We start from the raw sequence: 25004 nt of genomic DNA on the forward strand, positions 1-25004 counted from the left end.
TGCTGGTGGTGACAGATGATCAGGCTTAAGAGAGTGGGAACGCTAACCCCTGCTGCAGGCTGGAATGTGCTTTTGTGTCGAGGCATGTTTGCTGGACTTCGATCGCTGCGTTACCTTTCACAACAGGAGACAAGAAAAACAATTTGTCTTGTTTTAGCTCAAACAGTGTCAGGTTAAGGAGGGGGTGTGAGCTGTCCAGTGAGGGAAAGTAAGTGCATTTACTCAAACAGGTTCTCCTTCGGCCAGATTGTTTTTTTTTTAAGACTTTTTTGACACTGCTGGTCTCAGGTCAGTCAGTCCAGAATTAAATATCTCCACAACTATTGGCAGGACTGTCGAGACATTTGCTTCAGACTCCTCATGTGAAAGAATGTACTAAGTACACTTTGTCCTATTTTTGTCACATCCAAGTATATTTAAGTGTACTCAAGTAGTTCTTGAGTACCACTTGAGTGATACTTTAGTATACTTGAAGTGTAAATAGTATGCTAAACTTTTGACAAACTTTAAGTTAATGAAGTACACCACTGTATTTCATCAGCATTCAAAACACACTTGCAGTACAATTGTATCATCATTGTACTGTATCACCAATGTGTTGGAGAAGTACTTGAATATACTTCAAATAAAGTGAAACTGAAGTACACTTTAATTAAGCATGCTAATAGTGTGTTAAAAAGGACTTGAAAATAAGTATGCTTTTCACAAGTACACTATTAAAAGTATTTGCAATTTCGAACACTTTTCAAAAGTACACTGAAGTACAATTTATAATATGCTTGCAATAAAAAACGCTTTTAATAAATACTTTGTAATACCACCTTAGTATATTAATTTTAATACATTAAAGTAGAACTTAATGACATGTATTTAGAAGTACCCTTTTTAAAAGTATATGTCAAATATACTGAGATTAAGCACAAAAAGTAAGAGTGTACTTGTACTGACTTTTCTGTACTTAAATTATAGTTCTAATACAGTAACGTATACTCCTGTTTGACCTGGATTTCACGCCCCTCTAACTAAACAAATCTGACTTTCCCATCATTCCCATCATTGTGTTTAGCTCTTATTAGCAAATGCTAACATACGGTATGTTCAGCGCTCTTCTGTGTCACACAGGAGGTGTTCAGGTACAGCACGAACTCCTCGCCCTCATTGCGGCAGCATTAGGAGCTCCACACACAGTCACTGGAGGAAATACACTCTGAGTCGTGTTTACACGTGCAGCCTGTGCAGACAGCTTGATGAAAACTGAAAGGATCTGTTCCATCAGATGAGAGACGGACGGCTGAAAACCGCAGATAAAAGACCTGCTGTGCAGAAACATTATATATACTGTGCATGTTAGCATAGTCATCGTGTGCAGGTTAGCATGCTGACATTTCGCAGAGGCTGTTTATTCAAAACATGATCAGAATGTAAAATTTCATGCGTGATTATGGATTAAACTATGCACAGTATGAAAATTGGTTAAAAAGAGCTCCTCTTTGCCTGATTGCAACGTTAAAAGTACTTAAAAGTCCAAGTACTTAAAAGTAAAGTAAAAGTTGGAAAGCAGGATTGGATATAATGGAGTGTTTTTAAACGATTGTATTTGCTGGGTGCTTCTTCCAGCTGTTACTGTGTCAAAAGAAAAACTTTAACACTGACTCCTCGTTCAGTGGTGGAACTAATCACCTCTGTGTGATGTAGGAAACTCACAGGCTTCAGCCATGGTGACATTTCAGATTCAATCTCCTACCACTCAATACACACGACCCTTTCAAATAAACCCACATTTGAGTGTGTCAGCCTTCACCTCGCTGCAGACCGATCCCACACATCGGGCCTGGTGCGTTTGAGCGCGATCTGTTGTGACCGTGCACGTCGGGGCTGTGAATGGTGGATTTGGCCGGGCGCGATGTGAGGCGTGCCTGCGGGCTGACGTCAGGCCGGCATGTCGAGAGATGGCACGGTTCGATGATCCCTACAGAAGGACATGCTTTGCTGAAGTTGGGATGAGGACGTGCCTCCACATGAGAGACGGCATGTGTTCTTTTTCCAACAGATGGCAGCGCTCCGGCGACTGGAGGGAGAAGACAGAAGACAGAGTGAAAGAAGAGGAGACAGTCTGTGGTTTTTCCCTCTGCTTGTCTTTATGATTTTGCTTTTTATTTACCCCTCACCACTGCCTGGGGAGTGAAACGTGGCAAACCTTTATTTGTCTCAAGACGGTGGTTTGATACTGTATCTGCCAGCTCTTTAGAGCCCTGCTGGCCCAGAGTTCCACTGTTGTTAAATGTGCAGCGATAAAAAAGTCGTCCCTCTGTTTCTCATTACAGCTTTGTGAAATGGCTTCTTTAATTCCTAATGTTTTGGAAGGCTGTGACAGCTTTTTCTTTCTTTCTTTCTTTCTTTTTTTTTTTTTTCATCCAGCCGTGTTGAAATCAGCCCTGTGCTGTTTCCAATTGGTGGTTTGTAAAGCGCTGTGCTGGCGTGGCGCACTCACATGACAATAAAAGTGAAGTATTTACTTTTGTTTTTCCTAGAGATGTGTGGGCCAGGCCTCTCTTGCCATTGAATCATCTCATAAGACACGCTGTGCCTGCTTCAGTCGTTCCACATCAGCTATTTGTCGGGACAATTTCAGAATGAGAACATCTGTTTCGGGGAGATAAACATCATCGCAGCTTCATGCAGTGGTCATCCACATGTACGACTGGTCCTCGGTACATCATTTGGGTCTGATTGTGATTAAAAGAAGAAGCTCTAATTCCCAAGCGAACAGCTAATTTACTGCAGACATGATCTTCGAGCCAGCTCAGTGGTGGTGGTTGAAGTGTTGAAATACTTTTGCTAAGTAGTAACCTCAGAACGTAAAAAAATTAAATAAATATGCCCTCACAAGTAAAAGTCCTTCAGAATTTATGAGTATAAGTATTACCAGATACAGTAAATAAACACGCACTAGTGTGCACTTGCAGAGTAAAATTACTCATTATGAAGAATGGACTGATATCAGGGTCTTAACATGCCTGGTGGGCCACATGTTGCATACTCCCGCAACTGGAGGTGCGGGAGTATGAGATAAAATAAAAAAAAAAAAAAATGGATGCTGTGTCAAACATAAATAAAACAGAATGTGCTAATTTGCTAATCCCTGCTGGCATACACTCAATTGAAAACAGCACAAGGACAATATATTTAAAGTGTGAGCTCATCAGCTTCATTGATTTTTGTAAATATCTGCTTATTCTGAATTTGATGCAGCAACATGTTTCAAACAAGTTGGGACAGGAACAACTAAAGACAAAAAGATGTGGAATGCTCCAAAAACACCTGTTTGGAACATTCCACAGGTAAACAGGTTTGATTGGTAACAGGTGATAGTATCATGACTGGGTATGAAAGGGGCATCCTGGAAAGGCTCAGTCGTTCATAAGTGAGGATGGAGCGAGGTTCACCACTTTGTGAACACATGATTGGATAAAGGATATTAATACATGAGCTCAGGGACACTTCGTCAAACTGTTGTCCTTAGACACACTTTGCTTGCACATGAATGCATTCTGATTTTACGTACGTTTTACACAACCTCCCAACTTTTTTGGAATCGTAGTTGTAGTTCTTTGAGTGTAAAGTTCATTCCTGAGCTCGGGTTCGACATGTGTGATAATATAAACTCAAGTCGAGGTCCAGTTATGTTTTTAGTTGGTCACAGATGAAAGACATTCAGTGTGAAATCACCAATATCTCCAAAACTGGAGATAGAGATTTAAGTTGTGATACAATTTAAGATGAGATGAAAGAATGGCAGTTTTGTAATGAAATGATGGAAAAATTGAAACATTATTTATGTGTTTGAGCTTGAAAGTTCAGTGTGACAAACTCAAGGTTCGCTTTTCTTTTGCAGCGTTTTCTCGCTCATGAGAAGTCTGTCAGTGGACCCTGACTTGAGACTGCTGTGTCACAAACATTACACTTTGGCTGCAAACGCCTGGAAAACCCCAAAATCTGAGCTAGAAAACGCAGTAACGAGGAGTTTGTAATGAAATAATAAAAGATGAAAATAAAAACTGACAAAAGATTTTTACTCTGAAATGATGGAAAATCTCCCAAAAGGTATGGGATTCCAGGTTTTTCCAGGGTTGAAGCATCAAAAGCATCCAGATTGGAGATTTTGGGGATTTCCATGCAATCAGATGAGTTACAACACCCTCCAAAAAATTAGAGAAGCTGTTTTTCTTCCTGGCAGTGATTTAAATCAAATCAGCTGGAACTGTGAGCGCTGGAGCTAACGGAGTAAGACAGATAAGACGCTACACAGAGCAAAGAGTCGTTGTGATCCGGTCGACACAGACTAAACAAACGGCAGCTTCTCCTGGATGTAAAGATTTTGGCTCGGGCTCGTGTCTCCGCTGCTGTCTGCGCTTCAACGTGTTGCCTTTGCTCTCCCTCCTGCAGGTAACACATGTCAGAATGGCCTCATGCCCGCCCTGGTGCGTCCCACCCTGCCTGCCGTCCAGACCTCGCTGGGCATAAAGCAGTTTCTCCCGTTTCCATTGGATACAGCCTCGGCCGTCCGCCTCTTCCCAGGATTCAACACGGTGAGTCTCTTGTGCGTCGTGTGAGCTGCTTTTGGACGACCCTCGCTAAGGTCATTCTGATGGATGGTTCCAAGGTTCTTCTCAAACCTAATCCCAAAATATTCGTCTTTTATTTGAAGCTGTTGAAGTAACTCCAAACAACAAACAGTAAGCAGCTATTAGCCTTGAGGTCTGACCTTCCTCAACCTCATTTGGTCTTTTTTTATAAAATGCTCTCTCATTGTTACCCATGAAACATCTAATTAAAGTGATGCTTTTAAAGCTTTAAAGCAACGGAGGAATAAATTCAATGATGTCGACGCTCCACTTAAGAGCAGTACATCTTTCTGTGGGAGAAATGTATGTTTTATTATGCAAACATTTATTCAGCGGCTACAAGATAGAAGCTGTGCACACTCATTTCTGACCATTTGGGTGCATTTCTTTTATTGAAGCCATAGACATTCTGCAGCGAGCCATTCAGGGTAAACATGTGGTTATTGTGAGAGTGCACTTATTCTCCAGATAGTTTGCATATTCAGCTCTGTCTTACTGATTTAATGACAGCTCTGACTTTAGGAAGTGAGAGCAGGTCTTTTCTCCTCATTCACATTCACATCTATTTTTATTTTTCACTCAAACACACAAACATAGTTAATCATAGGAAATATCGACATCCTACGTGTCTCACTGTAACAGCCCCTGAGTGCGTCTTTTGTAAGAAGTTTGCAAGGGATGTTTGCACTAATGGCAGTTTGGAATATTATAGTGTTAATGTATGTCACCTCTTCCTGGGTGCAATATGGTGCGCACCATCTGGAGGAAGCAAGAGTTCAACTGCAGACATGTTGCCAAGCAGTGCAAATAATTCAGTAATGCTTTATTTTACCAGTCTGTCATTTCTGAAATTATTTACTCATAATTTTCAGGATGTTTCCGGGAGAGGGCGATTGAATTTGGTGCAAATTATCGAGAAAATAGAGGCAGCGGATTGTTGTTTCAGTTTAATCAACTATCTCCAATTGAGAGCTGATGTAACCTAAAAATTCAGTACACGGCAAGTCAGCTTCTCTACAGGAAACAAACAATTCAAGGTTTATGGAGAATGCATTTACTTGTGTTTAAATCAATTTAAGTATTTTATCCCCTCAGTCAGTACCAGGTTCTGTTGTAATTTGACAGAAACGTCTTTCAACATCATTAGGAGATCACAGTCAGTTAACAGAAGTTTTTACATTGAAATCGCCCCAGCTTCATGTTCCTCCTCAGGCCTATTGTTAAAAAAGAAAAGCCAATCTTCACTCTGTTTTCTTTCTGTTTGTGTGTTTTCTCATGCCTGTCACGGCTTTCCATCATTGCTGTTGTTTGTCAGTGCCGGACACGCTCAGAATAACTACAAAATGAAGCCAGTGTCAATGAAAGCTATCACACAACGATTGCATGCACACAATAGTTGGCCAGGCTGATGACTGAGTTTCATTTGAAGCCGTTTCACCGCTGTGAATGAAAAATGGGGCAAACTGATGTATGTAAGGAGGCAGTTCGCTTCTGTAGTAACACCAGAAATTTGTTTAAGCGCATTAGAAAAAAAGGCAGATGAGAGAGAACATGAAGCTGCAGCAGAACAGAAGGCAGGAGGAGGAAAAGCTGCAGGATCTGGATCAGTAGTGTTTACCATAAAAACAGTTTTTAACATGCAGGTGGTCAATGATGAAGAGAGAGTAGTTAAAATAATGCTTCACGTCTGGCAAATCGTTTGCTGGTGATGAAAATGTGTTCAGAAGTAGAGTTTTAATTATGCATTTGCATCACAAATGGTGATACATGGTTATAAAAATCTGCTCACGTGACAACAGGAGGTGACACGGGGGGCGCCATGCAAGCTGCAGCCTTGTTGTGAACCGATTTCTTCCCGCAGCTTTTGGAAGAAACCAATGCCACAGGAGAGGGGGCGACTTTCTGAGGTCTGAACGATGACATGATTGAAAGCAAATATGCTTGACTCATAACATTAAATCATCGTGGCTACATATTATAGAAAAAAACAGTCATGAAATCTAAAAATCTGGTGGGCCACGTGCCCCCCGCCCCGCTTGAATGGGCACGTCAGAGGTTACATTTCAGTGGCTTCTGGTGTCAACACCGTCTACTAGGAATTATATTTATATGCAACTAAATATAGTTTGTAGGAAACATAATGCATCACAGACTACATCATTTAATAAAACAGCATTAATGTATCTGCAAGTCACAAAATGTTCATGCTTCAAGGTCCAAGTGTGCGAGATTTAAGGGGATCTGTTGGAAGAAATGTAATAAAACACCGATAGTTATGTTTTCATTAACGTATCATCACCTGAAATTTCACCAAACCAAACCCAAAATCATTTCTTACCCTTAACCAAAGTGCCTCTGCTGCCTAAAGCTAACCTCATGTGGACCTCCTGGTCTCTGGTTCAAAGTCCATCAGAACCCCCGGACCACCACCTCCATGCTTGTGGTTCAGATTCACAGTGAATTTTCTCAGGCTCAGAAACAAATTACCTGTGAATGTAATGAGGGCAGCAATTAAGTTTCCCATCACAATGTAATTGGGAAGACAAATTAGTTTTGTATGCAGTAAATTCAGACGTGAATGTCCTCGCTGGTCTGTCTCCTGGTCTCTGGCTTTGTGTGTGATGGGTTTTGGCACGTTTTCCTGTTTCTGGATCACTATGAATTTTTTTGGAATACTATTAATTTATTGTTATTTTGATGTGGAAACTTCATTATTCCTTCAGAGCTTATTGTTTTTCTCCAGCGTGGATAAGTTGAGTAAACAGTCGAGTCGAGTAAACAGCTTTCTGAAATGCAACGGTAGCATGTGGCTACAAAGACCTTATTGGATTTGCAATCGGTGAGGCGCTGCCTTTTAAATGGAGCACTCACTCGACGTGCACTTACTGTACAGGACTCGTGCACGGCCGTATGGATCTATTGATTTTCTTTTTGAAAGAAGAAAGTAATTATGAGGAAATATGTGGCCTCGCTCGGCTCAAAATCACCAAGGTCATCAAAAAAATACGATGACGGCTGGAAAAAAGAAAAACCTGACAGATAAAAGCCTGAAAAGTTTTTACTTCAGCGTCTTCTTTTCGAAGACGGGGATGGCTTAAAGTTTAAAAATGTGGCGGTGAGAGGGGTTGAAATATGGACACAGAGTGAGAAAAAAAACACAAATTAAGGAAACAGTCCAAAGAAAAGTCCAGATAACCCATGAGAAGACAGATTGTTTCTGCAGGGAGAGTTTCATGAGAAAGTTCAGGAATACTGCGCCTCTTTTCTCGCCCCGTCTAATCTGTATTTAACAGACTTGTCTCCAGATAATGAGTAATACACTGGGAAGCCTCCAAGTGGTGGAAAGCTGATACTAGATTAACACAAAGTAATCACCTCTCGCTCTCTGTCGCTCAGACACACACCGACACGCCATCCTCGCTCTTTCAACCCTTCCTTTTCTCTCTCGGCCTCTTTCTTTTTCCCTTTTTGTCGCTCGGTCTCTCCTCCGAGCTCCCAGCCACCAGCAGAATGTGCTGTGAAATCAGGAGTTGACACCAGAAGCTTTCTAACCGACTTCAAGCACAAGTTACTGTCTGTTGTTCTGCCTACACAAGCCCCCTTCTTCAGCCCCGGTGTAAGTTTGGTTTCAAGGGTGCAACAAAGGAGCCGCTTCGCCAGCTCGTAGGTCTGATCAGGTGTCTTTGTGTCACAGCCGCTGTCACGCTGGGTGGGAAAAGATGTTTTACAAACCGTATAAAGAGTGCTGGAAGAGCTGGAATCAGCGTCACAGAGGAAAAGACCTCAATTCAAATTGTTAATTGAGTAAAACAAAACAAAAACTGGCAAAAAAATTGCACTGAAGCATCTGAGGTGAGAGTACTCTCAGTGAGGAAATTAAATCTGCAGAGGTTTTATTTTTGCTTTCAGATTAGCTGAAGAAATGAGGACAAACAGAAGAAAAGGACAGAAAGAAAGAAAGAAAGAAAGAAAGAAAGAGATCAAAAAGGAGAAGATGTTTGTGAATTAGAAAGATAACTTAAGCATAAAAGTCAGTACAAGTACACTTTTACTTTATGTTTGACATATACTGTAAAACGTGTACCTCCAGATAGAAGTCATTACAAAGAATGTACTAATTCTGCAGTACTTAAAGTGGCATTTCATAGTACTTACAAAAAAGTGTTTGTTGTAAGTGTATTACAAATTGCATTTGAGTGTAATAAAGTAATAAGCAATAAAGTGTACTTATGAAAAGTATACTTATTTCTAAGTCCTTTGTAATACATTGGTGATATAATGCAATTGTACTGCATGTGTGTTTTGAATACTCATGAAAATTTTGTCAAAAGTTTCGCGTACTATTTACACTTCAAGCATACTCAAGTATTACTCAAGTGGTACTCAAGCACTACCTGAGTACCACTTGTTTGTGTACTTCGTACATTTTTCAGAAAGTATTATTTAAGTGTAATATTTCTTCACTTTGGGTGAAAAGGGTGAAATGAAGAACAGGCTGAAAGGAAACGCTAAAAAGAAACAGAAAAATAAAGATATCAGTGATCTTTTAAGGCTTTATGTCATATTAAATGTGATATATGGAGTAAAAAGCAAGATGAAGCTGCACAAATGGAAACACTAAAATATATTCATGAGTAAAGTACATCCATAACTTTCTTATCTTTGGCTAAAAATTAACTTTCCACCTACAGCGTATCAACATATGGCCGATATGGCTTCAGTCAAGCATTTGATTAGAAGATGCAGATCTCTGATTATAATTGTGCACAGAAACCAAACAGCTGTCCGATTCAGCGCCGCAGTTTTTATGATTTACAAATCAAGCTGAGGCTCGTTTCCATCCGAACTCCCACTGAAAGCACAAACTTTATGTCTGCTGAGATGAGGTCAGATTTGCTTATGCGCCTCCGGGGCTCAATAAACGTTTACGCTCCCTTTTTCAGAAAAATGCCAAATGATCCTATAGATGATGATGACAGTTCTTCCATTAACGCGCTGCAGCGGCGAACACACACTTCATCCAGGGAACATTCACATTATTGGAGGTATTTTTCATACACGGTGCAAAAGAAAATAGAAAAGGGTGAAAGCGTGTCCACACCTGCATGAAATGGGACTAATTCCAAAGTCTCTTGTTGAGCCTTTGCACAATCTTGTTCTGCGCTGAATGACTGACACAATCAGGAAGTTGTTAGCCGGAGGGAAGGAAAAGATGGTTGTTATCCGGCTACATTTCTCTCTCCCTCTCTTGCTTTGTTTCTTTTTTCCCCGGTGGGCCCCTTTACACGAGGACATCCAACAGAAAAATGTGGCCAGAAGACACGAGAAAAAAAAAAAGGCTTCATGCATGTCGCGACATGTGCTCGGACACACGGGGGGTAAGAGGGTCTTTCGGGGGGCTCCAGTCTGCGAGGAGCCTTCAGACAAACAAGCTGATGTAGCTCAGCGCAGGGTGGAGAAGAGGATCGGGAACATGTTGTCTTGTTGTGGTAATGTTTTCAATGCCAGGTGTGGAGCGGTTTATGAGGTTCTTCTGTTTCTTCACTCCGAACAACGCCCGGCTCGCTGATTGATTTGAGTCTGGCTTTATTGACGTGTTATTCCAGCCGCTCATGTTTCTGCACAGGTGTTGTTTTATTGGGTTCATGGTTTTTGAGTAATGTGTTTTATGCTTTTTTTCTTTTATTTAATCTATCTATCTATCTATCTATCTATCTATCTATCTATCTATCTATCTATCTATCTAGTGGATAGTGCATTGAAAGATTTCCTGTTTTGGTGGAAAACAGCATTTCCCAGTTTCTCATTATGTTAATAAATGTAATTTGGTTGCCATCACATTACCCAAAAAATGTGCTGTTTTACTGTGCTATTTCTACTGATGTTGTTCTCCTGATACCCCAGGCAATGGTGCACATCAATAAACAGAATTCACTCTGTGGTAAGAGTGGATTTACAGGTTTTTGCAGTCACACGATGAAGCATCTTGATTTTCCTTTTTTCCTGTATTTAATTAGCCGGATTAGCCAAAACTTGACTGACTGTGCTCTTAAATTAATAATCAGTGTCCAGAAGTTAAATCATATTAAGAGTCTGACATCTGTTTACTATCAAGGATATCAACACAAAAAAATCCAAACTAAACACACTGAATCCGAGCAGCTCCACGTTTTTAAATACACATTCAGTTTGCACCAACTAATTTGTTTTTTTTTTCCCCCCTCCATGACACCTTCCAGGCTCTTAAACAAACATTACTTTAATCTATTCAATTGAATTTCTGGACAATTTGCTGTATTATAACCTATAAATCAAAACTGCATCATAAAATTCCACTATGGAGAATTTCAAGTCTGTTTCCAGCCTTGTCAGACCCCTCAGAGTCAGGGGTCGAGGAGATTAAAATTCTTCTCCTGTCACTCACACATCTGGATGAAATTAATGAAAATATATCTTGTGCAACCAGACTTTGGTCCAAAATAACATTCTCATCATCAAGGAGGAGATTCAACGTTTGGTTTGTGTCACTCCGGGGACAGAATTTGGATTCAGAGCCGCGAGAAGGAAAACAACAACGAATGTGTCACGATTGCTTGTGTCCTCTTGTAGCTGTTGGATGAAAGAGTCCAAGACGTTTCTCAAGCATTTCAGGAGCAAATGAATCCTTTAACTCGTGTGGAATCATAGAATTCGGATGCTCTGCACTCGCTAACCTGAGCCGCACGTGTCGGGATGCGTTGCCTTCGTTGAGGAGCTGCAGCGAAGAGGCCAGTTCACAGTAAAAGAAACAAGAGGAGAGCTCTGGAGAACTTTTGGGATTGCTCTGCAACTTTCAATTGATTCAATCGTGGAGGAGTTATTGAAATTGCCACCTTGAAAGAAATGGAGCAAACCAGAGTGGAAAAGGGGAAAAAAGGAGGGAGAGCTCAACAGGAACGAGTCAGTTTTGGAGTGTAATGAAAGAGAAAAGTGAAAGGAGGGAAACGTAGTTTTCAGTTTAACAGAGTGTGAGGCCGTGTGGAGGAGGTGTGTGTGTGTGTGTGTGTTTGTGTGTGTGTGTGGGTTGTCTTTCTTTGGCCCTAAAAATAAGATCTGTCTTGCCTGGAGCCTACATTTGTCTTTGAGAAACAATACAAACTCCATTTCCCCCTGCAGAGTAATCAGGAATGTGATTTATCGATTCTGTGCGCAGATCTGCACGCTGGGAAATTGCTTTGTAGTCCCGCAGCAGCGCTGACACACCGGCCTCAGTCTGCACTCACGACAGAACGCAGTCCATTTCAATGTGTACCCACCCTCGGTAAGTCAATGTTAGCATCAGTGGCTGTAATGGAAATGTGCTCTTTGACAGAGCATATAATGCAGTCGGTGGAGTTCTCGTGTGCGTTCAAGGTTCAGGACGTAAAAAAAAAAAAAACATTTAGTTTTTGCACATTGTTATGTGACTGAGAGTCGGAGCTAGCCTGACCTGTGAATCACTGGCTCACATCTCTGATTTGTTTCTGATTCCCGTCGGCCTGGCGTTGTTGTTGCTCAGTGATGGCTTTCTCCGCTGCTCGTCGAGCTTCGTCGGTGAGATTAACCCTCCTGTTGTCTGAAGGGTTAAAACGATCTGTCGGTGGCAGAAACAAACGCTCAATAAAAAGCCTTCAGCGTGAAATTTGAGGATTTTTCCTGAACTGATGTTACCATTTAAAAAGTGAATCACTGCCTTTTTTTCTTACTCATATGAAGCTGTAAACCATTATCCGACAAAGATGGTCTCGGGGTGTTTTTGTGACTCAAACCATTTACAGGTTAATTGAAGTATAAACAAGAGATTTCTAGCCACTATGAAACAAAGCAGACACACACCTTGTGTATGTTGAGCATGATCTGAGCAACCGCGGCGCTGTGTTTGTGTTTTGTCTTCAGTTGGTAATGACAAAGCAATCTGGATTTTCTAAATCTCTAATTTGAAGCACAGGCCATATTTTCTGCATAGAAACAGAATCTGAGGCTCATCAGTGTTGTATGTAAAGAAGGCACAAAGCCAAACTAATCAATATATTCATATTAACAATAGAGCAGGAGCCTGAAAGGTGTCGCTTATGGTGATGAACTGACAGAGAATCTCTGCAGCTCCTCTCAGCTATATGAAGCATTTTAGCGTCTTTCAGCTCGTTGTTTTGGTTCTACAGTTTTGGTTCACTCTTATCAACAAAAAGACGGTCTTCAAGGGAAAGAAAAGCTCTGATAAACAAACTTTACGCTAACTACCAAACGCCAGACATCACACAGGCAAAGTTAGCGATCAGCTGGTGAACACTGTGGAGCATTTAGCAGCTAAACAGCCAGGTAGTTCAACTGCTAATGCTAATGTTGCTATGAGTCTACTGGATGTGTAAATAGGCTGTTTGCTGACACGTTAGCCATAACAACTTTCTAAGGTATTGACATGTCAGTGTTTTGTTTACAGCTTGTCACGACCAAAAAATGTGCTTAAAGGTTGACTGAATTAAAACTGGCGGCAATAACATAATTCCAGAGATGTTTATATATTTCTGACAATAAAGTCTGATCTAATCTAATCTAAACCCACATATTGTTCGATCGTTTGGGAGGTGCCTCTTCTGTTTTGGAACATTGAGGATATGACTTAAAGAACATCTTCAAAAAGGGGATTTGTGGTGGTGATAAATTCTTCCCGAACCAGCAGCTCCTCCCACTCTTCAGCCTCATCCTTTCTGTTTTGTTTTTTATTGTTGACTTTCAAATGACAAATGATTGCTCAAAGCATGCTCTGTTTGTGATATAATGAAAAGAACAAAGGGTGAGTCAGGGCTGCTTTGCAGACTCTCATTTGATTTACACATGTCCTATAAACATCTAATGGACTCTATAAATTGTATTCCCGGGGGAAGCATGCAAGCCCACAAAAGGCGAGGAATGATCAAAGCCGAAGAGCGTGCGGGACCACCACGGTGCCAGCCGCCTTCCTTCCAGCGAGTCACACCTGCTGGAGTGGAGTGGAGTGCATATCTGTCTAACGTGTGGTGCAGCGGCCCTTATCATTTAGCTCGTGCTCTGGGGCTTTTTAACCCCCTGAACTGAGTGGAAGTTTTATGTTGGCGGAGCTCGTCTTGATGTGTTCTCCCACGATAATATTTCACTCTGTCTGGATGTCTGCCAGCTCACTGCTCTCTCCGGTGGAATGCATAGATAATAGCGAGGAGCTCAAGATGATTTTTTATGGAGGTGCTTAGTGCCAACTTCCCAGGCGAATGCGAGCTAATGCTGCTGTCCAGTGTCCCCTCTGCGTCTACCATAGTCAGGTTAACGCTCAAAGCTTCTCTGGCTGTTAAAGGGATCTGAATCGAAGGACGTGTTTTTGTTTCCCTCCTGTGCTTCAGTGCACGCTCTCTGCACATCCGAGGCTTGGATGGAGGAGAGAAATGAAAGACAGAAGCATCTGTTTTTGCTTATTTGCGTTGCCATGTGCTTGGGGTTCTTTGAGGCGATAACAAAAATATGTCAGCATTAACTGCCCATCTGGTCATCTGAAAACATGGCATACTACTCAATGTGATAATTTAAGAAGGTATGTAGCAGTAAAACAGCGTGAGTGTGCTTCAGATTTACATTGTTTTGAGAGAATTGCGTACAGCTTCAGAATGGGACTTCTGTAAATGACAGTAGAAGCACTGGACTTGGCAGACATGTACAAAGTGTGAGATTCATCGAAACTGTCACCTCATTGTCCCACAAGTTCATTTAAATCTGACCTGCTGCCAAACAAGCTCCGGAAAAAGCCTGCGTACCTCCCATCATGATGCTAACAACCTTTGGTCCCATTGTTGCACATCAGGGTGCCCCCCCCAGCTGTGAGGATGCAAATTAAAAAAGACGTTAGATTATATGACTTCACATTATGCACTCCAGTCTAGCCTGCATCAGGTTACACTAAACACAAACAGGCTTTTAATGTGAAGTTGGGTAGTTTTAGCTACTCAGGCCTCACAAGTCATAAAAACTCAACATTGCTTTCCTTAAAAGCATCGTGAGCCACTTAATGGGAGCTTTGTCATGGCTGACAATGGATAGTACGGCTGGGTTACATTTGGAAGTTCATTCGATGACGCTACACAGCCAGATTCAATTTTGTAAGTTTATAAGAGGAGCACTGGCTTCAGAGTATTATCTTCCTTCTCTCTCACGTTAACAGCCTGTCTCACCGAAGGCCTGCATCTGATGTTACTTAGCCAGAAAAGTTGTGGTTTGTCTTTTCCCATTGAGGTTTAACTCAACCGGAGACTGTCTCTGCCTCCAAGAAGTGTTTATGTCGGTGAAACTATAACAATCGGCACAATGCAAACATAAGATAACTGGTAAACCAAGTACTATTGCCTTTAAAGACAGCTGTTTCCCAGACCCGAACATCCGTCCCTCAGTAATCTTCTCCGCTGGGTGTGCGTGCATTAGGGTTGGCCTCGTGCTTACTATGTTTCACCGTCAAAGCAGAAACAGCTGGAGCGCGAGTGCAAGCAGTTTGCACCTGCAACACCATTGTTCCCATATTGAAAAGCACACCAGCCCCAGAGGGAGAACTCAACAGCATCTTTTTGTAGACAAGGTTGACCTGTGGATTTATGAGAGTGACAGACTCCCGGGACTAAATCATGACTTTGACGAGGCCTGGCACAGCTGCATGCCAGTGGTACGAGGTCTTCGGACACACCCTGTTTGTCTACAGCGGTACCTCCCCTCATTTCTCATATGCGTTTCTCTCGAGATCAGTGTTTTTCTCTTCATGAGCGGACATAAATGTGTCCCCTGTGTGCAAAGAGAACTCAAGCAAGGGTCAGCCATAAATCATTAACGCTGCAAAGCCCCTATAAGTAGGGGGCAGTCGCCTTGGAGTTGAAGAAACTGGGCTGAAAGTCAAATCTGTGTGTTGTTGTGTTGCAGTTGATGAGAACACAAAACCACAAGAGAGGCCTCCCAAATGCAGCTTATGAGTGCAAGTCCTCAGTACTCAACAGTACAAGGCATCACTATGGTAGATAATGTGCATAAATATGTAGAATTGAATAAATGAGGAGCAGGGGGTGTTGATTAGCGCATGCTTGCTCAGCAAACTTTTCCTGCATTAAGTGAAGCTGAAGAATACCAACATCAGTGAAAGCAGAATTACAAAGTTGATGCCCCGCAGGGCCTGGGAGGAAAGTTGCAGGGAGTGCGACGCGTAAGTTGCATTGTTAAGATTCAGTGTTTCAGGTGGCTCATGCATTTTTCTATCTGAGGGCATTGATTTTGGAAATCCAATAGATGGCCACACTCCTCGGGCTCCTCTCTCATTACCAGGGTATCAGCCTTGCTTGATATTCATGGTGGAATATTATGAGAAGATAAATCGTTTAATCTTAGTTTTTATTGAACCGTGTCATGAGTGAGACACTCCCCTCCACCCTGAGGGTGTAGCTGAAGCAGTTTGATAGAATGATGGATTAGAAATTAGCCTGTGAGGGAATTTAGCAAAAACACGATCGAACTCCATCCGCTTGAGTTTCTCTACACGGACGGTGATTTACATGCAAAAAGACTCTCAATGTCCTGACATTGCACTTCTCCAGAGCTTATTACGGTCTATGCTAAAAGCAGATTTTTTTTAAGCACATGTACCTTATCGAAAACAAAGCATTCCTCATCCAAAATGAACGTATTTTAGCTGCATGAGGGTGTCTTTTCAGTGCTCTTTGTTTTTCGACGGCAGCTTTAGCATTACTTTGTTACTGCTGTGCGATTTTCTTCACTGCGTGTACGAGAAACGACCTGTCAATCAAAACACTTTCTTTTTGAAGATTGGCTTTCTGTGGGTGGCGCTCTTTTCTTTTTCTGTACAGCTACAGTCTCAGTGATGCTCAGTGTAAACACCCTCTCAGTTTTACTGTTGTCTGTCTGCGGTGTCAACACTACTGAATCTACACGTTTACAGACGACACAGGTCTGTTTGCTTTCAATAGGCAAAAAGTGACAGTTCTTTGGAATATGAAAAATGTATTTAACAACTCATCTTCAATGAGGCTGTGAAGCATTTTGATGCATTTTGGATTTGGAGGTCTTTGCATAGCGCTGTATGTAGCCATGTCTTCAGTTCACTGATGTATAAAATATGACTGGTCTTCATGAAGGTCACCACTTGACTGAAACTTTGTAAAAAGAAAAGAAAAAAAAAAGTAGAAATAAGGCAAGAGTCAAAAAACACCGAAAGCATCAGGATTCATCTGATCTGTCAATGTCTGCACTGAATTTCATGGAAAGCCATTCAATAGCTGCTGAGATGGGGGTCAGGGTTAGAAGGTCCGGATCAAAGTGGCAGACTGACTCTAGAGCACTGATACAAAGTGTGTGGGAGCATGCAATTTTCTATTTGAAAAATGTATAAACTGTAATATATTTTAAACATATTACTGAACAGTGCAGTAAACACAACACAAAGTTAAACACTCCCAAAAGATTTGCACCTCGACTATCAGTTGCTGCCCTAAAACCTTATGAAAAAACTGAACACCAGGTTTTAGTATTTTCATTCATCAGTCAAAAAACAAGGAAAAAAAGAAAAGAAAAAAAATCAGTTGTTTGTTATAGCAGAAAATTGTAGCCCAAAATGTATGTAATTACACTAAATTCTCACAGAAAAACTAATTTGATCCTCACAGGGAAATTGCTTTGTTGCAGTATAGGTGGCTTGACACACAGTTAGAAAGAGGGAAAAATACCTAAAAAGGTAAAAAAAACAACAAACTACTTTAAAGATAACAAAGATATAAGAATAATATGTACCAAGGCTAATGTTAATGTGCAAATGATACTTAAAAATTTTAAGAATAATAATTTAAGAGTAAAAATCATCATCTTAGACGATTTAGCCTCTGAGGCCACGGCCAGTGTTTTGGGGCTTCTGTTGTGTGCAGCAGATATCTGGACCAAGACCTCCTCCTCCGTTCGTCAGTCCGCAGTCTGATTAGCAACTTGACTTTCAATCAACTCGACATTTTAGCTAATCTCTATAAACAGATGTCTGCATATGAAAGCAGATTATTTTTTAAAAAAGCCAATAAAAAGCTAAATCACCATCAGACGATAGCTGATGGGTTCAGAGACTGTGTCTCTGTCAATGCCTTCCTCCTCTTCTGACTGTTTACATGGACGCAACCAATGGCCACTCAAACATGATTATCAATCACTGTTGTTATACTACTGCTCTGACTACAAATGGAAACCAGAAAGCCTCTCGTACCAAAATCCCCTGCCCCCAGATTGTACATTATATACAGATATATTAAAGTTTTGATTCACTGGATGGGCAAGGTGGATAGATTAGGTCACTTTACATCAACGGTCCACAGAGAGAAGCCCACCAGACTTTAAATAGTCTTCATGGAAGCAGAGCACCATAACAGCTGACAGTTGGAACACTATGCTGGTGCTGAAATGAGTGTAATGCTTTAAGTTTATGGGAGGACCTGGTGCAGAGGGGGGTTACGGTGTTACATTTTTATCTTTCATCTCAGCTTGGGGACAGACTGCGAGCCAGCCAAATGCCTTGAGGGAGCCTTCCCAGTTCAATATTTCATCCTGATGGGGTCCAGTGGTGTGAAAGAGGTCAGCGGCGAAGAGCAATGGGAAAATCCGGAGGGAGCATTCATACCTGGTGAAAAACAGTGTCTGGGAGACACAAGTGCAAAGAGAGCAGAGGGAGGAAGGAAGGGAGCGCAGAAAAAAGGAGTCAGGGTTGCAGAAAGATGGAGCAAGAAATTGAAAGGAGACAAACAAGAAGTGATGTCTGGAGCGGCAGCAAGGTGGAGTGTTGGAGGGTAGAGAACACATTCATAGGACATAAAGACAAAGAAAGACGTGAAAGAAAATAGAGTGCAATGTTCGACCTTCCTCGCTATAAAACACATCCATTTGGCCCATGCAGCACCTTTCTTTTCACTTCTGTGTCTCGTCACCTTCATTGTGCCATTTCATTCCTTAATTACCATCACAAAGCAGCCCCGGTTTTTAAGAAAAATCAGCCGTCTTCATAGGAATATGTGAAATGAACATTTCATAGCTTCTGTGTGAACTCGCTGGACAGAAAAACTACATGTTAGCACAATGCCTGTTTGGGTGTTGGAGAGCTCTTTCAGTCTGAGATGCCTCCACACAAAGAGAAAGCAGATAAACAAGAATTATCATCAAGTGGAAACAGACTTCTTCTGCACAGTTTGAGGAAAATCAAATGGATCTTTAGTAACTCAGTTAAAACCAGCGAATATAAAAGAAGGGTCTGATGACAGAAAGCAGATTTGTGAATTTCATTCAAAGCACAGCGTGAATTTTCCTCCCAATCTATCAGTCTTTGCTTTCCTCACGTGTGTGTGTCTATTCATTATACCCATTATACTGCACATAATTGCAAAATATTTGCAATATAGGCTTAATATTTTCCTATTTTTCTAAAAATCTCCTTTTCCTCACCACAATTTTCTTTATGCATTACATCACACCATTATGGATGGTGCAGCAAAGGAGACTGGGGTTTGTTTCCTATGTGAAACCAAAAGTCAATGCTAATTGTTTTAAGGAAGCAGTGATTTTAAGTTGAACTACGACTCTTCCTAAACTTAAGAAGTTTTGGCGTCTAAAACAAACCAAACTGCAACCGTCGCCTGAAGAGTTTCCCAGCAAGCTTTATTTTGAAAGTCTAAATGGACTTTGCATATCTATTATTGCTAACTTGAGCACAGAAAGAGAACATTTTTTTTTTCACGCCTAGACAAGGCAAAACACGGTGATCTATTATTAACTGTTACCATGATCCCAGACAGAAAATGTCACTGCTTTAGTGCTGGATTTTTTACTTTTGAAGCTTCACAGCTTGACTTGTGATGTTTTCTATCCAATAAATTCACCGCCCTGCTCACCTTCCTCCTGTATGATAAGATTCAGTGTTTTTGCATGAACACCTGGAAACCTGCTCTTGCTCATTATAAGCCAATGAAAACCCCCCTTTCGGATTTGACTTGCTAATTCCTGAAGTCCTTCCCTGGTGGCAACAATCTACAACATCGGCTGATGATGAACTAACGGACTGGGTCAGGCGGTGGAGGTAATTGGGAGACACATAGGGAGGAGGATTACATTTGACAGGTCATTCATCCCACTTTAGTTAATAGTAAGCGAGGCTGGCGGCCGTGAATAGAGCATTTAGACCTCACCAGTGGAGCCCTGACTGACCAGTCATTCTCTCTTTCTATATGTGGTTTGATAGATATGAGTGTATATGTTAAATGTCTTGTTTCCATTACAAAATAGGCTCCTCAGTACCTCTGAAGCGTGTGAAGAGAGCAGCCAGTATAAACACCACATGCCTCAGTCATGCACATATTTCAAATGCAGCTCACATTGTATATAACAGATTGTAATGCAGGCATGTTACACAGGTCTGTGCTGCCCGGCGGCTCTTTGCAAGACATCATTGTAAAGCATCCAAAAAAATGTGATTTTTAAAATGCCATTAAATCAGCAGCTGATTTGCACTCCCCTTCCAATTTTCTCTTCTGTTTCCATTATCTGAAGCATATTCTGAACTGTGCGGCAAGATCACATTGTCTTCTGTAAACTGTGCTGCACTGCAGCAGAAAAGGCAGCATATTTTGCGGACGTAAAATCCAAATGAAATTCATTTTAAACTCAAGTGCATGTTTATTTAAGTGTGCCTTATATTTTGTCTCATCTTAGATCTACAGTTGTCGCTGCTCAGGCTGCAGCTGTTGTGGTCAAAATCAAACTCAACTTTCGCTGACATAAAAGTTTTAAGTACTGGAGCTACTCAAGGCTTTGTAAACTCCCCCTTTCTTTTTGCAGTATACACAAAGGACCACAGAAGCCATAAACAAACAACTACCTCACCAGGTTTTCTGATGATTCAACCAAACTGAGTTTACTGACAACACATTCAAACACTGATCTACATAAATCAGAGTTGAAGAGGTTGTGCAGTGGTGCATTGGGCACGACCTGATGTTAAACATCCAGAGAACTAAAGAAATGATCATCACAGTCCAGTTTTAATCAATGGAGAGAGAGTTGAGCAGGTAACAACACACAACTACTCAGGCATTCATTATGATTCTCAGTTACAATGGGCTCATTAAGTGGAGTATGTTCATGAATTAGTCAGTGTCTGCATTTCCTGCGAAGGCTCGGGGTCCGTGGAGAGGAAAGCAGCATTATGTTATTGTTTTACAGGGCAGCCATTGAATCTATTACCTGTTATGGCACACCATGGTTTGGTAACATGTCCGTCAAATGTCAACTCCAAAACCTGATCAAAAAGCAAGTGTCCATGTGTGGGAGTATGCATTACTCATGCTGTGGGGACATGTTTTCCGCATGGGACAAAACATAAGTTAACCTAAATCATTAAATTTGTGGGAAAACCTGTGTTCAGGTTAGGGTTCAGGCAAGGTTAGGGTTGGTTCAGGGTTAGGGTTAGGGTTAGAGTAGGGTTAGGGTTAGGGAGACAATAAAGGCTACTGTCACTCTGACTATCAATGGACGACAGTAAAATATAATAGTTAATCATTTGGCTGCTTGACCACGTAGCCCTAACCCTGAAGTTGACCAGTGTTTCTGTGCTAACAAGTCGAGCTGGAGTCTGTCATGGCTCATCAAAATGAGACTGCACTCATCACAAAAATAACACTGTTGCCCATTTGTTGATGCACCTCAACTGACCTACGTTTATATTAGTCACTGTTGTCTCGATAAGCTCTTTTGTGGGGCGTTCTGGGAGGATGCTCGGGCTACAAACTGAGAATTTGACACCAGACGATGTGGTTCTTTCTCTTGCCAGCAGTCAGTATTACTTTTTTTAACCATGATGGCAATCTTTCCTTCATGTAGTTTTAGGCTGCTTTCACACCTGCAGTCTGGTTCTTTTGGTCTGGACTGATGGAAAAAATGAAGCTATGCTGCCTTTTAGTTCTGGTTCAGTTAATGTTCACACTGACTTTTACAAACCAACCAAGAGGAGTGAGGATGAAGTCATACAGAGCGAGAGGTAACTCACTTTTGGCAACTGTTATCCAGCAGCGTCAGGAGAGTCTGATGACTGACGGCAGGTCAGGCTGCACTTTAATTCTTCTCGTGTATGTTCATGCTGTCTGGTCTCTCAGAAACTCACTGATTATGAGCATTTTTTGTATCTGCTTGGAAGCGGACCAAGACCCTCCTTTCTAGGTGGTCTTGCTCTGTTTGGTCTGCATTAGGTTCAATTGATAGCTTTCTCACCAGCCCATACACACTGCAGAAACCAGGCAAAGCAAACCGGGGTTTGTTTTAACCAAACCACTTCAAGTTTAAGGTTTAAGTTAACCTGTTTAAGTTTAATCTTTACCACAACCATTGTCAATATGGACCTTTTGAGTGTGAAGACTTTATTACTGCTTTCAGCTTTGCTCATAGAGAGCAGATTTACACCTCCAAGATCTCATAAGCACCAACTTGTAATTTGTTTGACCACATAAATTATGCACATGCATTCATGCATAATGAAAAGTTTGAGTCACACTGAACATAGAAAACCACCATCTTGTCTGTTGCTTATTAGATGATTAACCAAACACAAACCTGTTTCACTGCTTTACTAATGTAAATGAACAGCATCAATAGACATTCAGAGTGAAAAGCAGGTTGCGTCCTGTCAGTAGTAGAGAAACCGTTTTATTAATACTTGGACTAACGATTGTGACTTTGTGTAAAAGCAAAATTACAAACTTTCATGACCTTGAGAAAATAAATGACGCAGGATAATGAACACACATTCACGGCAGGTACATACAAAACTGGAACAGGAGCGTTTTAGCTCCAAAAAAGAAAGACGGTTCAAACAAAATTTGCATTAAAAGCCAAAAAACTACAGCATCAAGCCAGGTAATCATCAAGTTATTGGTACTGATCAGTCACCCCCTGCAGTTATGTTCTCTTTATGCTGCAGGCCAGTTAAAATGTGGCTTTTGCTCCTTCGAAGTGATCGTAATCTCCTCGAAAACAGCTCAGACAGCCGAATTAAACCAAAATGTCACATAATTGATTATTTGAAGCTTTGCTGTGTATTTTAATGCCAGCCTGTTTGTTTAACACTAACTCTTTCTGTCACACACAGACCCATATCAGAGACGGCTGGCACACGAAGCCTTGTGCAACCAAAACAGATAGCGCTCAGTGTGTGTTTTCGTCCCTTTTATCAGCCGTCCGACGTAAAAGTCAGCCAGTCTCGGCCGCCATCGCAGCTCATCACTGTCTTGTCTTGTCACATTATCCGGCAGGGCTGAGTGGGGGAGCGGCAGCGGCGGCTGCTGTGCTGAACTTTGAGACGGACAGGCCTTCTGTGGGCTGTCAGATAGGATCCGGAAAATGACCTGCTTATTCTCCCTCGCTGTCGACATGCTGCCGACGTCTCCCCTGACAGAGACACATCAGTGCAAATCACAGACAGACGGACGGATGAGAGGAGACAGACAGACACAGAGCAGAGTTAAATAGATTTATTTATATTGTTACGGTGCCGTAGCCTGGGTACATTTTCTATTAAAGCTAACAAATGAAATTAATGACCAAAATATCATTTTACACTTATCTGCGAGCCTTAAAATCATCGTATAGAATCCACTTAATGGTCAGAAATTTTGGAAATGGAATGAGAGAAAACATACAAGGAGGTTAGAAAAGGGAAAATGTAAATGTGTGTGAGATCAAGTGAAATAAAGGAAAATTAGGAGGACTAATTTTAGGAAACTGGACCCACTGTGAGAAGAACACATTTAGGTGGAAAGATGAATAAGAATTAGAAAAAGAAAGCTAGTTAAAGCTGCATTATGCCACATTAAAATAACAAACAAACTACACCTCATATTACTGGTGGACTCTGTGTGCAATATCCTCAGCCCCTCCATGTTTGCCTGAAATTTCTTTTTCCAGCGATGTTAAGGATGCTTATGTGAGTACAAGACCTGTTGGAAAACACTGCAAACATTTCCTTTTCTTTAATTGTTGATTGATTGTGTTCACCATCTGCTCTCTGATCATCTGAGGTGGCTTAACGCTTACCTCCGCCTCAGGCTAGAGGCAGACAGCTCATCAGGATGATTGACAGGTGCTGGCGTTGGAACTCAACCAACTGAGGAAAAACTGCATATTAGAGCTTCAGGAAGTGATTTGAAAGATGACACTGAATTTGCTGCACTGTGCACTGCTGCAGGCTCGCAGAATGGGCATATGTGATATGCTTTGGCGTGTGTGGGTGTTAGCACTGTGTGTTTGCACGTGGATTATATGTGTGTCGCGGTACATTTGCTCCGGCAACATTTCCGTCCCTGGCAGGCGTGGCTCATGTGGAGTGTGTGGCTCAGTGGGTGGCTGATGGGAGAGGAGCTCAGGGAATAACATGTCCCTGGCACTGCAGCTGCTCTCTGCAGATGAGCCCTGAACACATCATGTTTCAGCGCAGGGAGGGAATTAAATGCTACATGACAGGGGGATTTCTTAAAAAGACACATGGAAAGATGCACAGGAGGTGGTGGAATTTCGGTGCTGCGGAAATTAGCAGCGCCGCCAATAATAGCACAGTGGAATAAACTCATACGGAGAACTTTCAGTCCCTTTTTCAGCACTTTATCTCAGTGATTAATGATATGGCCACGAATAAGAATACAAATACAGATTGTGTCATTTCTTGTGGCCTCATCACTACGGTTTCATTTCACAGCATCTGCACCACAGTGAAGGAGAAATAACATGGTTGTAGCCCAGTGCGTGTTTCTAGTAAGAGGTCATCCACTCTCTTGTGGCCCAGATGTTTTTAACTGCCTTTAGCTTTCCAGAGCTCAGGCCCCAGTTTCCCAGCAGGCCACAGCGCGCCTGTTTCTCTGCTGTAGTGTTTCTCGTGCCAACAAGGCTCGCCAACTCCATGTGTCATCCTCCTCTCTCGTCCAAAAACTTGGGTGAGATTTACAGTACAAAGGTAGACTGTTGCATAACACTTTTCTTTCCCTCCACTGCACCAGCAAAGTGTGTCAGGGCTAAGGAGAGACCCTGCTCTGGTGACGTAATGGGGAGTTTTCAGCATTTCAGGGTGAAAAGATGGTCTCTCTGCCCGGCTGCACATTTCACTGTATACCATCACATGCATTTCATGTGAAGAAGTGACCATTATTTGCCTCTTTAACATTGCCTTCATATTAAGTGTTTTATAATGCCAATGCAATGCTCAGCAATCTCCAAAAGAACAGATGTGGCTGATATGAAAGTGAAAAGAACTCTGGTATATGTACCTACGCCTCTGATGTT

At 41.6% G+C, this 25004-nt stretch overlaps 1 protein-coding gene across 1 annotated transcript in view; it reads left to right on the plus strand.

Moving 5' to 3' along the window:
* The window catches only part of znf385d (zinc finger protein 385D), a 71106-nt gene that overhangs the window by 4686 nt on the left and 41416 nt on the right, over nt 1–25004 (plus strand). Inside the window, exon 2 of the mRNA XM_076736424.1 lies at nt 4447–4589. Coding sequence (XP_076592539.1) covers nt 4447–4589 — 143 coding nt within the window. The remainder of the gene's footprint in view (nt 1–4446; nt 4590–25004) is intronic.

The sequence above is a fragment of the Chaetodon auriga genome, chromosome 8 (assembly GCF_051107435.1).
Source record: "Chaetodon auriga isolate fChaAug3 chromosome 8, fChaAug3.hap1, whole genome shotgun sequence".
Classification (NCBI taxonomy): domain Eukaryota; kingdom Metazoa; phylum Chordata; class Actinopteri; order Chaetodontiformes; family Chaetodontidae; genus Chaetodon; species Chaetodon auriga.